This window comes from Perna viridis, chromosome 1, assembly GCF_037379345.1.
Source record: "Perna viridis isolate PV_CMFRI_1.1 ecotype Kerala chromosome 1, ASM3737934v1, whole genome shotgun sequence".
Classification (NCBI taxonomy): Eukaryota; Metazoa; Mollusca; class Bivalvia; order Mytilida; family Mytilidae; genus Perna; species Perna viridis.
This window is the reverse complement of record NC_142445.1, coordinates 30,791,906-30,808,917: the sequence shown is the minus strand read 5'-3', so window position 1 is coordinate 30,808,917 and position 17,012 is coordinate 30,791,906. Positions and strand designations below refer to the sequence as shown.

Below are 17,012 nucleotides of genomic sequence, written 5' to 3'. Positions count from 1 at the left end.
CAAATTTTTTTCAAGAGTATGGCAGGTTTTTTGAATTTTTTTGCTGGTCAAATTTATATAAAACAATAAATGTAAAATATTATATAAATATCAAGGGAGGACTTATGGAAGTCAAGATTCAGATAATCAGATATTGTATTCTTGTTAAAACCAAATAAAATTAATTAATAGGTTTACATTCGCTCCTGCTTCTAAAAAAATGACATTTTTATTTTTAAATGGGACGGGAATTTCAAAATCAGGATTTCTTTCACTTCAGTTTCTTGTACTTAGGGACTACAATATACAAATCTTTCAATTCATAGTGACCAAAATAATGTTTCTTCTCTGAAACTGATGCGGCTATGGATGTAGAACATGTCTATACACCAAAAGGGTAAAATTAGGCCAGCAAATATTGGTAAGGAGTAAAAAAAAAACTTATATCCTCCCAACCACCCCATATTTTTGGTGAGGGTTGGATGAAATTTACTTGGCCTAAACAAGTCATGGCTTTGTATGTAGCCAGGGATTGATGAGGAGCTGCTTCTTTTTTCTAAACCATACAGAGCACGAGAAAGTCTGGGAGTCGTGCAGGCCGGAAAGTTTCCCCTGCGATACACGAGAAAGTCTGGGACTTGTGCAGAGAAACAGCCCATGTCACAATCAATTATACATGATCAATCTAGAGTCTATAGCCCTTTAGCACCCCAATATACATCAATTAGGTAAGAAGCAATCTATGAATATATTCATGATTGAATATTATATCTAATTAAAGTTATTGTACACTTATATAGAAAACAAGGGGTGACAGGAGACAACCTTGGAGTATTTCTTGTATGGTCATTGAAGGATGGTGAGAATGTTTAATGGATGACATGGCATTTGGTGTTTTTGTAGAGTCCTCGGATAATCTTTACAATTTGGCAGGGATTCCACAGTGTCTTAGTACCTTACAAAGTGCATTTCTGTTAACTATGCTAAGGCCTTCTTGAAGTCCACAAAGTTTATGTAGAGGGCTGATTGCTATTACCCCTCGATGATGACCCGTAATGTGGCAATTTGGTCAATACATGATCGATCGCATCGGAATCTGGAGAGTGGTTGAATTCCTCTCAAGTTTTTGGCAGTTGCTGAGGTCGCCCTTTGGAACCATGATGATGCAGCTTAAACTCCACTCTTCAGGGATGTCGGCTGTTTCCCAGATGTTTTCAAACTGGTCGTGCAATGTGATGTAGAGCCCCGTGCAGGTCCGAGTGTCAACAGAACAGGTGAAATATTGCTTCTTTTTTTTTTTTGGCATTCATGTCACACAATCAAGGTGCCTCAAGTGTTGTTCAATCTTGGGTAGCTTTGAGCTGGTTGTAAAACTCTTTGCCTTCTTCTTCTGCTACATTGGTAGGAGCGTAGCATTGAATGACTGTTAGGTTTTGTATCTTTGACATAAATCTTAAAAATCTTTCACTCACAAGATTCTATTCGATCAATGATGATTTGGCTCTCATGTTAATGGTTGCCATCCTCGTTTTGTGGTGCGGAGTGCAGTAAAGTTTGCCCTGAAGATAGTATGACCGCTCATGATGATGTCTTTCGAACTTCGTCCAAAAATATCAAGGTTGTAGCGCTCCATTTCTATTGCAGCCTGGGCATCTTTTCCAGTTTCGTATAATGTCTCCACACTCCAGCTTGCAATCATTGAGGCAGTCTAAGGGATAAAGTTTCATTGACGGATGAAAAATTATAGTTAATTGAAATCAAATGTATTTTGTAATACATATACAAATATCACAAGTATATTTCAGGAATGTTGCATTGGCTTCAGATCATAAAGTTAAAATATTAATTAGTCCCGTAATTAAATGTATTATGTAAAAGATGCATATATAACGAAAGGTATATACATGTGATGATCTTAGCTTCAACAGCTAAAAAATGCTATGGAGTAATATTTATAGTTTATTTGTTCATGAAAGACCTGCATTATAAAGGTTTGACCAGGGTCTGCTTTAGTGGTGGTTCTAATAGTTGAGAGCATTCAGGCTCATTAAATTTATATAAGACCAGTGCTTTCTTAACAAATACGAGATTGTATGTAATGTTGGATAGTATTTTGTTACAAATGTTAATAACTTTTTATAATTTTTTATTGACTTTAAGTCTGAGAGCACACGCTCTGCTAGTGGGCAGCAGAAGCTGTATATTTTACAGTCGATTAACTTTCTACTGAATTAAAACTTTTAAGATTGTGCATTGTGCATTAGGCACATTAGACTACTATTAAGTCTAAAGTGTTGTAAGGTATCACCATATTCCATTTGGATTTAATTACACTTTCTCAAATTTAATGAGGACTTAGATAACCTATAAGTAAATTTTAGTAGTTCAGGTTCTTATTAGCAATGTTAAATAACATTTGAAGTTGATCAAAATACTCATTAAAGACAATAAAGCCATCATCTCGGAGCTTATTATGTTGTGCTTGTTTGGGAACTTTTCAACCATAAAGATAATAAGTTCTTACGCTTCTGTCCCATATGTCAGGGCTAGGGACATCCTCATTACGAACTAATTCTAATAGAACTATAAAATATAATATAAGAAGTAAGTTCACTGCTTAAAAGTATAGCATAGTCTTCTTTTTTTCATTTCAAAGAGAACGTTTTCAGCCGCATTAATTTGTTCATTATTGAACATGCTTGTATAAAAGATTAAAATTCAATATTTTCTTTCTTTCATTATTTATTATTGCCTAGGAAATAAGTAGATTTTGACCATTATCAATTCAGGGAATAAGCCAAAAGCCTGATTTTTTAGGCAATTAGTAATTGACTAGTCAATAGCTTATTGACTAGGCTTTAGGCTTAATGCCTGATTTTGCTTATTGCAGCTAACATATACATGCATACATAAGTTCTTTGGTCTTAAACTATAGGTAGTAAATTAGTCAAGTAAATTCCACAATGGGAAAAAATCGAACGGCCTGGTATTCTTATCTTTTCTCTAGTAGAGATAAAATCTAAATTGGTTACATCTTTCTAATAGTTTGTTTAACATACTGGATTAATATAAAACAAAAGTCTCTGGATATTGATATCCATTTAGTTGCTCACTATCACATCATGAATTTTTCGACTATAAACCGTAAAATTTTAATATTAAAGATATTTGTTACATACTTCTTCATACATAATTTAACATGCTGAGTGGCAGTTTCTGCTACATTCACAATATGTACATGAGATCCCTCTCCTCTCCTTTCCTTTTCTACCTAAGCTTTTTTTTTTTATGAAAAACAGAATGCAACATCATTTTTTCACCATTAAGCAACTTCATATTTTTTTTTCTTGCCACACCAATTTTTTTAATTTTTCTTCAAAGTGAAATTAATATTTTTTTTCAAAAATATCCCAACCCTCCCCTCAATACAAAAATGATCGGTGCCTTATTCCTTCATATAAGATGAAAGACACAAATAATAATAGATTAACAATTAATAATCAGTAACGAGCTTCCATGAGGCACTCCAGATGTTTCATTGTAGCGTAAATGCTTGTTTCAGCATTAATGTTGCTTCGTTCTTAAATTTAGTATCCATCAAAATATAAATGATAGGATTTGCGATATTGTTTAGAATGAATATATCATATATAAACACGACTCCTGGCCTCTCTTCATCAGAAAGTGTCTCCCAAAATTCTTTATCCACACTTTCAACAAAAAGAACCGATGCTTTTGGAATGAAGCTCACAAAAAATACTAAAGTTATAACAAAAAATATAATTGCAAGTTTATATGTTAATCGGCGATTTTTTTTACCCAGTTTGTTCGACACTTTAACTGAAGACATTGGTATTGTTGTATTGGATGGTTTTGAATCTGTGTCATCGCAGTCTACAGATTTGGTTTCGTAATCTGTCAAATATTCAGTATTTTCAACAGACGTTTCTTTATTTTCATCCGAGTTCTTTCGACTTTCTTCGTTGCTGAGATTTAACTTGCTCTTCTTGTTTGTCTTTTTGTAGTTCTTATAAACAACTGCTCCTATTTTGAAATAAAGGAAAATGAGTACAGAGAATACTGCAAGAGCAAGAACGCCCAATACTATCGAATAAATTGCTCTCACTAATCGAATTCCCGTGTTAATTTTTCCACATCGACTTCCAGTTAAATTATAGCGTGAACTTTGATGTGGAATGGTTCCAAAAACGAATCCCAAAGGCATTGCACCAGCAAATGATATCAGGACGCTTACTACTACTAGGCTGCGCCTTATTCCTACAGTCATCGGTGGTTTCAGCGGCTTGCAAACCCGCAGATATCGTTGGAAAGAAATGATAACCAAAAGTAGAATAGGAATATATGTCACAAAACCTACAAAAAACTGCAAAGTTTTACACAAAATCTCGTTCTGGAATGTCACTTGATGGAAACATTGATAGATCATAAAGCCACCGCAATACGTTGCAGCAATTAGATCAAAAACGGATAAAATCGGTATGTAGTATCTCTCCTCAGAATAGCCTCTCATTCGAAAGTTATACACTAATATCACTAAAACGTTTCCAAATGCTGCTAAAAATATGAAGATAAACAATATTACAATATTTGGTAAAAGATTATCCACAATCATCCCATTCCATTCTTGAATAGTCATGTTTGGGTAATTATCAAGGTACATTTTCACACATTGTTCTTCACATTCTACTTCATGCGCAGTTAAATTTCTCTTTACTGGTACCAGTTTCCTATAAGATATGCTGAAATAGCCCATGTCCGATACCGATAGTGCGCTGTTTGAAGTTTCATAAGAAATATCCGCTTTATACATTGTTTCAAATAAATGTAAGTTTTCATTCAATATTAAGCTGGGAAATTTAAGGAAGTTAAAAGTATCAATTTCCTTTAGTTTTGTGTTTGGGTTACAGTTTAAATTACCTGAAATATTGGAGAGTTCAGATGTTGTGAAATAAAACGGCAACAGTTTAAGTTTCCATTGATAATACCGATCAGGATGGCATACATTCCAAAGTAAACCAACATTGACGGATTATCTTGCTTCTTTCGCAATGCATTTACGTTTATATAGGATCAAACGATTTTTTTTATTTCTACAAACTACATCTGCTATACCTTCTGCATGATAAGGAAACAGCAGTCATCCGAATGTATGAAATAACGAGTTTACCGAGTACGTTTTATACTGTTTTTGAATGAACATTTCATAGAATGAATGCAACTGGTCACTTCTTGCTTAACTTCTCACGTTTTTTGTGTGCGATAATGGTTTCCATGACAATAAAAAAACAGTTTTCTTGATATTGTCTAATTCAGTTTAGTGTTCTCTTTAAATAACTACAGATTTTTCTATTTCTGATCAACCACATTTTTAACTATTTTTAATGTTTAAAGATAATTATTCATAAAAATCTTACACCAGTGCCAGTACAGAATAAAAAAAATCTCCGTCGGCCGGAATATACATCCAATCGCTCTCTAACGATTTTCATTGAGTTATGGTTCATTTATATCTTACCAAAAGGGGCTTGAGATGTTTTAATCCCTAATGCAATTGTATCTGGTGTTCGATTATTTGTTTTCCTTTGAGCTAGTTTTCCGATTAATTGTATGAAATTGAAGACAAAAAAATACCAATGATATTAATATAGTCCGGTATACTTGGAACGTGTTTTTTCAGTCAAGTGTGACTACTGTGCTTGTGAATTCCCTCGGGCACATTTGATCAAGTGGGGTCGACCAAGTAGTTTCTAAACAAAAATGCAAAACCACCAGTTTTAATAATTGTAAATTTCGATATGCTGTACACGTGTTTCAAGGAGTAACCTCTCATCAGCAGCATTAAAATCAAATGTGTAGGAAGATCATAATCAAAATAATAGTTGTAAACAAGAAGTACTCATAATCACATCTATCGAAAGAGGAAGCCAAATCCATCACCGAGACGTTCTACCATATACAATTCAAGGAATGAAGCCTCGGTGTTTTACGTATTTTTAAATTTGGAATACTGCAAGATTTCATAAATAAAGTAGATAAAATGTGATATTATTCGGGATATTATTCATATGATTGATGCTAAAGTGTCAATCATATGAATAATACAAATTTCGGTATGCTGTACATTTGTACCAAGCAGTAACTTCTCATCAGTAGTATTATAGTAAATGAATAGTATTGATGAATTTATATTTGTGTGAGTGTGCAAAATTATTCATATTTTACTACTGAGCATGACCCGTCAATGGGGCCCGTGATGCGTCAAAATAAAAGTGTAAAATATAGTTTACTTCAAAATATTCGTAATAAACAAATTGATTGTAATTATCAACGCTTATGTTCATGCAAATGTTCATACACACTCGAGTAAGATGTTCTCGTTTTCCAAAACTATCTTATTGCAAAACAAATTAAGTATCTGTTCTTGTAAGAATCATGCAAATTCTGAAAAATGTGATACACCCCAAAAAAAGCTACATATTTTTATTTTTGTAATTAAGTTGTTTTATTGGTTTATACTATGAAATGTGTAATTATTCATTCAAATATGGCTGCTCTTATGAGACAATCGACATTGAAAAATACAGTAGATTCTATTGTATTTGAGCGTCATTTACAGAGTTATCTCCCTTAACTTTGAAATCTACAGTGCATTCTATATATTTTTATCTCCTAAGAGCACGAATTATATGAAAAACCACATGTTTATTTCTGTTTACTATGACATTTCAAACAAAATATCAAAAATAAAATGCGTAGGCTTTTTACCCATGAATCACATTTTGCATGATCCTTAGCGGGAGTGCCACTTAATAATACTTCTAATATGTTGTTTTAGGAAAATGAAACATAGGTACAAAAATAAAAAAAAACAAATGACCCTCCAAAGTACAGTCTGACTCATTTGTCATAAACTTCCTTCTTACCACGAATTCATACAATATCAATTGTTATTAGTAATGATAAGTACACCGCAAACATGTGACATATTCGTCAAGAATGTTCAAGCGGGTGTGTTCATATTTGACATTATTTTTGTCTGTCGTTTTAGTTGTTTCATTTCTATAATTAGCCACTGAAACTGAAAAATAGAAACCCGGTTATACTGTATATTGTGTAGATCTCGTCGGTGACACATGAAGTTATCATGTATGATAATTGTTAGAAGCGACATGTTAGTATATTGTATTACAAAAAAACCAATAAAAATGAAAATTTATCTATTCTCACAGTGAAATTGTTTTGCGTGACTATTATGAATATATTGTTAGACTGTCATTTGCGATATTTTATATATCAAACCGGTTTATTCTTTCATAATTCTTTCATGAGTTTCATAACCATGAAACTTGGTTCCCAACGAAAGAGATATTTCTCATTCATTTGTATGATAGAGTTGTCAGATCCCCGCATTCAAGAATCTACGAACTGACGTATTTTTTCCTTAACCACGAAAATTGGTACCCACGAATAATAGTACTTTCACAATAGTCCAGACTACGGTACTATATGTTTTGGTTACTCGTAGGAAATGTCAGTTTTTATGTAGTCATTTTATTATTGAAATTAAAAAGTAAGTCATTATTGAAATAATAAAACCAAGGCCAGATACAAGTGCCAAGTCATTGTCATATAAAGTAGAAAAAAGATCCATTCTTTCCATTCCTTTCCTGTCTTTTCTACATGTTCCCCTGCTAACACTATGAAAGGTCTCTCTTTAAATAAGAATATTTTTTGTGACATATGTTTTACCTCTATTTCGTTTTCCATTGTCTTCAAGTGTTAAGTGTATAAACATAGTCAATGAAGGAAAATCACTGGCCTTGTATTATTCAGCATTTATATATTAAAAAAGGACAGGAAAGGAAACTGAATTGTTAATTTGGTCGCCTTCAAAATCTTGAAATATGAACCTGGTGCACCGTTGAAAAAAAACTCAAGTACATACTTGCCTACTTCTTCCAAAAAATCATATTATGTCGATTAACAGACAAAATGAAACTACAACTTCTGGCGTTACATTATATTTTAAACTGACACAATATCAGCGCTTTTAGAATTGCCGCAATTTTTTACACAACCCAAATAAATATCAACTTTCACCAAAATACTGCTTTTACCACAATGCTTGTTTCTTAAATGTACTCAAATTTGTATACCATTCTTAAATATACAACCATTGATCGCCAAAGGTTAATAGTGTATAAGTACTTAATGATAAGATTTATTATTCAAACAGCAGTTGGGAGCGAACATTTAGAGATGCTGCTGGCAAACCATTTGGCAGTATAAACACGTTTTCCGAGCTTTGTCTGAGTCAATTAACGTCAGATACTTCCAAGAGTTCATCTCTGTTCTGCTTGTAAAAGACTTGTTGGATTTTCAATTCACTTTGAATTTTGCAGTTCCGATGTTTTGATAACATCTTTCATATATTGTAAGATGAATGAAGATTTTTGTTTGATCTTTTTCAAGAATAATTTAGAGAAGGAAATGTCTGCCTTAAATAAAAGTGATGTGTGATATTACGTGAAAGATAACATACTTCCATAACACAATTGAAGAACAACCATGTAATATTCAACCTCATTAAAAAAGAGTATTGCCGGGGAAAACTCGGCCTTTGAGAAAAACTGTAACCCATGAATTTGTTATGAAACTATTTTTTCTTCTGCATATAAATGTCACCAAAAAGTGCATATTTCAAAAAGTTTCTTTATTAAGTAAAGTGTATAGTGCCATATTCCAAAAAATCTCCGTTTCCTAATACACTTACTGAATTTAACAAAAATAATTAAGTGATTCATTACTTTTCAACAGAAACTCAATTATTTCAATTAAATCGTTCTGAAAATGAAAATCACTTTAATCGATTAATTCATACGGTTACTTTTAAACAGAAACTCTATTATTCCACAAAATCAAATGTTGTACGAGTCAATGGCTTGGGAGATATTCCCAACCAGCGCAAGATACATTTTCCCCAATATGTAATGTTGTTAAGATTTTAGTATATAACCGTTTATGGTTGTTTAAGTATTTCAAGGGAAGTAAGCGTAAACATGCTTATTTACAATACAATTGTTTTCTTATAGAGATTCATCTTTATAAATAGGTTTTTTTTTCCTGGAGTATGAGGAAACGTTTTGCAACAAAGTCATTTTGCATTTGAAAAAGGATATATCTAGTAAAATAAAGCCAATTTAAATCTATTGTGTAACAACCTCAGTTAACATTGGCAAAGTGAATCTATAATTTATAAAATCTATAAAGATTAAAATAAACTCTTCTTTTATATCGGTACTAACTTATCAGTCAAGGACTTATTAAGTGGAAAATTACTAAAATTACTTTCGTCGGGAAGGAAGTGTATCTTTTTATCATAAGTGGTATTCTTTAAGATCTAGAAGGCAGTATTGATAAATGTATGTGTTTTCGAAAAATTCATAATGAATTCAAACTAATGATATGCACGAAGCACACATTCTTTGTTAAATTTTTAAAATTGAAACCCTCCTGTGTTTTGATTAATACAAGTTCACTCAATGAAAAATAACCTCTTGATTCAAATATTTTGACTTGACAAAAATATTCCTGAGCGGATAAATGAATGTCCACAAGCTTAGATATTGGATTTGCCCAGGGAATACGGATATGGTCTCATAAATCCTGCCAAGCTGACAACCCCAACTGCAGAATCAGCTGGAATATTTCACTCCAGAAGAATATACATCTATGTAGACATAAAGAAAATTTTGACTTTTTGAATAATGTATAGGGTATTATAAATGTTTTAAAGGAATATAAGTACCATTATGGAGCATTGATATAGTTTTAATGTTAACTAAACAAAAAATGTTAGTGGTGATGATATTACAGTAGCAACATATTGACACTTCCCTGAAAATTCTTTAAAAAAAACTAAATGAAATGTTTACACATGATTCCATAGTTTAGTAAAATTAAATATCAAATCAATCAAACGTATAGAAATTAAAGGCTTTTAAAAGTATATGATACGCTCATCCATGCCGCGTTAGTTTAAAAAAAGAGTCAAAATTAAAGGAAATCTATATTGAGCTTTCTTCCATAAATTATAACGTTGAATCAAAATATTTTATTGAATTTATTGTCAATATTATACACATGTACCGTTTAAACATTGGTATATTATAAATTGTTCGTTTTAACAAACAAGCGTTTTAAACTTAAAATGATATTAAGCAATAGGTTATCATTTATATACAGCAAGATAAAACTGTATACCTCAAAGACAATTTTAATACAGTCCCTGGTGCCATTCTAAGTTTATTGGTCATCGTAGTGCTAAACAAAATGTTTTAGCAACGTTTTTGCTTCTTTTCTAAACTTGGTATCCACCAAAATATAAACAAAAGGATTTACGATATTGTTTAGAATAAATAGATGTTCACAAACATGACCTATGGCCTTTCTTTTTCTGAAAGTTCCTTCCAGGGCTCCTTTTTCACACTTTCAACAAAAAGAATCAAAGCCTTGCGTACGTAGCTCATAAAAATATTGTAGTTATGATAAAAATATTATTGATAATTTGTATGTTAATCGACGATTGTTTTCACCAAGCCTGTTTAAATTATTTACAGAGGGCATTGATATTACGGTATTTGACGGCTCGAAATGTGTGTTTTCGATGTCTGTTGATTTAGTGTCTGAATCTGTCGAATATTCAATATTTTTGTTGTTTTAACAGACACTTCTCTACTGTTACCATAGGTTTTCTTTCTTCTCAGTTATTTCATTTGTTCTTTTTAAGTGTCTTTTTGTGGTTCTTATAAACAAATATTTTGAAATAAAGAAAAAGGAGTAAGGAGAATATCTGTAATTACAAGAACTCCTAAGATATCGAATACAATGCTCGCACTAATCGAAAGAGTAATCAATGGAACCAATGCGGTAATCAAAAGAATGTAATTCAGGGAAAAAGACCAAACATGGAAAACAGACATACACAACAAAGAACATACAGTAACTAAAATCATACATACAAATTGACAAAAACAAATGAGCAATTCGGACTTCACTAAAAACTGGGAGTATGAATCTATAATATTACAGGAATGTAAGTTACAAAACCGGCTAAGAATTGTAATGTCTGTCAAGTGGCTTTATTTTGAAATGTAATTTGATAGAAACCTTGATAGATCATAAAGCCTCCACAATACGTTGCAGCGAGAAGGTCAAAAACGGCCAAAATTGGTATGAAATATCTCTCTTTCAAGCATCCTCTCATCCGGAGAGTGTAAACTAAAATCACCAAACCGTTTCCAAAAGTAGCTAGAAATATAAAGATGAACAATACCCCAGGTAGAACGAACCTTTTTCGAAATCTTTTATTAGAGTTTATTGGTAGTTTGCTTAAACATTTTCAACAGAACATTTTAAAATCGTTTTTAAAACATTTTGTCTTTCTTCAAAATGTTTTGATAACGTTTGTCAAACATTTTACCGTTGAAATTTGAAAAAAGGTTTTCAGAATTGTTTATTGAAATGTTTTTGAAATGTTTAAATAACATGTCACTGTAATGTTTTGGATCTATTTTTAATCATTATTTGAATATTTTATAAAAATGTTTCTAATATATTACGAAAAAAATAAATGTGTGATAATGTTTTCAATACATTCCTTTGAAACAGGTTAAAACATTTCCAGATATGGTTTTAATACGGTTTTCTGAAATGTTCAATAAATAGTTGTAGAAATGTAAGAAAAATATTTGAACATATTATATTTTAAAAACGTTTTAAAACGAATATAGAAAATGTTTCCAAACTATTTAAACTATTAAAAAAAAACTTTCTCACAAATATCAAATAAAGAATAAAAAAATAAATAGGCCATGAAATTAAAATTCTGATAATCTAGCACTATAACACAATAGAGGCTATATATAATTACAGCATTATTTAAAAACAATTAAAAATGACCGAACAAGGATACATGTATTACACACATGCATTATACATGTACATGTAATACTAGTCTTCTTAAATTGTCATGCATATTTGATTTACAATTAATTCATCCCAGTTTACTGTTCCTTGTCTTTTAATTGACCAACATCGATGATATATAGATGATGGCATCTCCATAGAAATAATAACATAATAGTGTAAATAGTGTGCCACATGCTGGAAATCTTAATCAGTGTGCGTATTATCCTACACACGTGGGCAAGGAGCACACACTATTTTGAAGACGATTTAAAGAACTGGATCTGTCCAACAAGATGTAAGAGTAATCGAGGGAAGCAAGGTATAGCGGTAATCAAAAGAATGCAATCCAGGGACAAAGACCAGACATGGAAAACAGACATACACAACAAAGAACATAAAGTAAAAAACTAAAATCATACATACAAAGTAACAAAAGCAAATAAGCAACTCGAACTCCACTAAAAACTGGAGTAGTATTAAAACAAGGATAATGTCCTCAGCAATAATCTTTCAAAATGTCAATGGACTTTCGAAAATGGAAATAATAGAACAGACCGATTATCAAATTTCACAATTTCCTAATTAATGCATATGTGTACAAATTATTTTTTCTTTAAATTTTTTTATGATAAATGAAATCAAATGTGTAATAAGCTAAAACTAAATTTCCCATTGCCAGGACGGAAATCCATGACGTTTTAATCAGTGGTCTGCTATAAATGCAATTTACGTGTGTCTATGAGGGAATGATGTGTACGTTCGTATGTTTATTAAATTTGTTTTCGTTGTACGATTGGTTTACATGCACTGCAGTGCACAATTCTTAAGTCACGGTCTGCTTTAACGTAAAACATTTACTTACAGAAAGTGCATATGTAGCTTTTTGTTAATAAATAAGAGCATACTATGAAAATTATTTAACCACTCAGATGTTCTGGAAGAAAATCGTATTGCATGACATTCAAATCATTCTTAAAATGCAACTGTAGACCGATTTGTCTGATGTCAGTATTACTATTTTAGCAAAGGGCTAGTTATACTAAGAGATGTTTTTGCCCTCTACTAGGCTGAATTTCTAAACATGGCAATGGAATAATACAATTCTGTATTTTGTTAAGGACTTAATGTAGTACAACAACATTACCATATTAGATTTTTTTAGTTCTTGTCGTTCAAAAATGCATGAAGGATTTTGTTTCATTTAAATATGTGTAGAATGCATTAGGAATGAATCTGCATGCATTTAAGAGTATGACATTACATGTAGATTATGTAGATTGACTGAGGAAGGCGTTTATGTTCATTTGAGTGTATGACATAGCATGTAGAATGAATGAGGAAAGAATATATGTCCATCTGAATGTATAAAATTGCATGTAGAATGTACGGAAAAGATACTATATGTAGTAGAAAGTATAAAGTTGGAGGCAAAGCACTTGACGAAGGAAATTATGCATACATGAAGGTATGAAATTGCATGTAGAATGCATTGTGACTGAAACTTAATATGACTGTGATTATTTTTGTTTTCTAAATCTCGTTTTTCCTACTGACTATTGTTAAGGGTTTTCTGAAATGATACATGGATTATCTTGTTTGCCGACTTATGGAGAGCCATCTTCTAATCTACAGCTCTTCTTTAACCGCTGAATAGAATTCAATGAAACATAAATACAAATTACATGATGTCATTGTGCCCATCCTTCATTTCGTTTTTGTTTTCATTTGAATAATTTAAGCGGTCTTAGAGGAGTAACGGAGGTATAATGTCCTCTTCCCCTCGATCGACAAAAAAAATCATTCATACATCAGGAAATCACAAACGTCATTGAAATGGAAAGCACAAGTTGGAGGAACACAATGACATCAATAGATAAAGAATCCTTGGAAACATAATTAAGTCCCATCTAATGGTTACAAACATTGGTGATTAAGATTTGCAGGAGAGGGGGGGGGCAAATGAACGGCCGTGTAGTATAATAACTTAATTTCTCCAACTTTTAAGTGGGTGTTTAAATATGCTCTAATGGTGAGGGAGTTATGCTGATTTGGTGTATATCAGTTATATACTCATAATACATATATTTTTTATTCAAAACAATACATGAAATCATAAACTGAAAGTTGTACAATTTGGGAAAAAAAGCAAAAAACTTCATATAAACAATAATCTTACACACAAAGAACGTATTGAATGTATGTATCTAAATGAATACGACCCAGTGACTTCCACTCAATAACATGCATTGATTCCATTGTACTTTTTATATATATAACCTGCAATCTGATAGCATTTTGGTTATAACTTTAAGTTCTCATCAGGCCACCATAAGAATCTCAATGCATCTCGATCTTCGTCGATTACTCCAACTTAATTGAAAATCGCTTCGATATCGACTGCTTTTGCGACGAGATCCTGTCTAATCCTCAACAGAACTCCTATTAAGCTGTTCATGAGATCAGTGCTTTTGTAACATTTGTTATGCAACGATGCGTCCTTATATCTTGCTGTGCAGTCAAATTCGGCTCTCACTTTTCCGGGTTTATGTTCATTTATAACAGGGTGGTGTGGAAGATACAACACGCGAGATGAATTAATTTTACATTCTGCTACTTCTCGTGTATAACTTTTTCTAAGTAACCATTTACTTTAGCAGTATACATCTCCTGTGTTTTGACAACTTCCGGTTGTAACCGAGCGAATGCTTAAGGCATATTATTCGTAAGTTTCAAGTCATTTTTGCACCACTGCAAGTCCAGTTTTTAATGCCTGTTTTCATAATTCATTGTCGCCTCCATCGTTTTTAATGCTCGTTTATCCTCAACGGACATGCAATTTATCTCATTATCTCGAAAATCTTCAAAGTCGATTGTCCAAATTATTTCTAGCTGTTGTTACAACAATGCGTTTTCGTGTTGCCTAAAATTGATGCTTACTGATTCATCATTAAAGTTTCCAACTTAACAAACAGGACCTCTCACAATCCATCCCAATCGAAATTGTACGGCACAATGCTCATTACAATATCTGGATCTTACTTCCAAAGGAATATGCGCTTCAGTGCATTAGTACCTATAAGAAGAAGAACATCATTGGTATTGATTTCTGTCATCTCGATATTTGATAAATGTGAAAACTGACAAATATCTCGATAATTCGCGGATTAACTCCATTTATTTATAAATCTACATCTCCCAAATTTGTTCAACCTTTTTCGATGTTGTGGTAGTGCTTTTAAATATTACTGGTCTATTCTCTAATAAAAATATGATGAATAACATTTCGTCGCATAAAGTCACATCCTCTCCGTTGTAAATGCTTTTCCATTGGATACTTCAATTTCTACAATTATAATCTAAACACTGTTTTTGAGTACCAGCGGAAAAGCAATTGATGCTTACTTTTGTAGCTGCGTGATCATTATTATTTTTCCCAGTTGTGTATCATAAAATGACAACTCTCAACAGTATATTCTCTTTCTACAATTCTGAGAGAAATACTCACCCTACAACCAGTTGAAACATAATTTTAATCTACGTACAAGTATAAATCTATCTGGCATGTTCATTGATTGAAATGTATCTCAGTCCTCTAAAAGTCTACAAGTATCATATTAACAACCACATTTATGTTCAAACCTGACATTTTCTGCAGGATTGATATTGCGCGATTTAAACGTTAATATTTTTCCTTTAGCACCACTGATACGCTTATCAACTACCTTAGTTTCTGACTTTCCTTTAACCAGATTTATACTATACATAAAAGATGCCATTCTTGATTCTGCTATATTGTGAGCCATATTAACCCACTTTACCCTTATTTGCAATCTTTTAGGAATTTTTCTCAAGTTTTCAGTATTATCAATGTCAGATATAAAACCTAACTGAAACAGGGTTATATCACACTTTTGGATACCAAGTGCTAATTTTGACAAGGCATTTTAATCATGTGACTTGATTTGTTTACCATCTACAAGCTTTTCTACATTTGACCTAGCAATTACGTGTGGTCTACCGTAGCGTGAAAATATATAACTTCAGTACGCTTATACCATTCTTTAGAATCTAACAACACATTGGCTGTGATTTCGAGCTTCGTCTTGGAGTTTGTTCTCGCGATTAGTTTACTGAAACCTCGAACACCAATGTCACTATTAGTCCTAGTGCCATTTCTGTTTGGAAAATCTGCTACTTCTAGAACCATACTTTTATTTTGGTTTGTTTTATAATGTCATTATCCTCTTCACACTAATTCCTCATTTACTGCCACTTCAATCTCCGTTTCCTGTTCGAGAGCTTGTTTTTTTTAATGTTTATTTCATGTTGGGTCTTTAAAGATCTCGTTTTTGTTTCAACTTCTTAAACTTAAGTGCAGCTACAAGACGCTTCGCATTTGCGCTTCGAAACGTAGACATACTAGAACATGAAAAAAACTGTAGAGGACGCTACATGGTTACCAGTTGAACTTTTGTCATCAGGAGCATTTGCTTTTGCGTTTTCGTTTGTCATCCATTGAGAATTTTATTCCCGAAACTCAACGAAGTTATGTATACAGTTATCGCCATTCCAGCAGTTCAAATCCGATTTGATCAGTGCATAAATCTTAGCGATCTAAATGCATAGATTTGAATTGTCAAAAACGATCACACATTCTTTCAAACAAACTAGTTACATTTTTCGAATTTTTACAGGAAACCATGTGTATTTCCAGTTCAATGATAAATAGAGATTAAGAAACGTAAATGAGAAACTCCACTAAAAACCTGGAGCATGGACCAGGTGTACCGGTAGGGTAAGTGTCCGCTGCTTTTCTAGCAACAATCAGCGAGTTGCTCATAAAATTGCTTAACGATAATACGTCAACTACATAGAGATTAAATGATCTAGCTAAACGCTGTTCACTCTTTTGTATCAAATCAGCTATAAAGTCAGCCTCATAAGAGTGAAGAAATAGGTCAGCAAGCAGAGGAGCACAATTTGTTCCCACTGAAATTCCGAAGATCTGTTGAAAAACGCGTCTACTTCATTGGACAAATATA

General features: G+C 32.3%; 1 protein-coding gene across 1 annotated transcript; it reads right to left on the bottom strand.

Moving 5' to 3' along the window:
* Positions 1-3,117: 3,117 nt before the first annotated feature.
* On the bottom strand, positions 3,118-4,967 carry LOC148628328 (uncharacterized). The gene has a single exon (XM_088586058.1). The coding sequence runs from the start codon at positions 4,808-4,810 to the stop codon at positions 3,515-3,517; it is 1,296 nt and encodes a 431-aa protein (XP_088442184.1). The 5' UTR covers positions 4,811-4,967; the 3' UTR covers positions 3,118-3,514.
* Between the last annotated feature and the right edge of the window lie 12,045 nt (positions 4,968-17,012).

Coding starts and splice junctions, on each gene's coding strand:
- LOC148628328 (XM_088586058.1), bottom strand. CDS start 4,810: ATGTATAAAGCGGATATTTCTTATGAAACTTCAAACAGCGCACTATCG.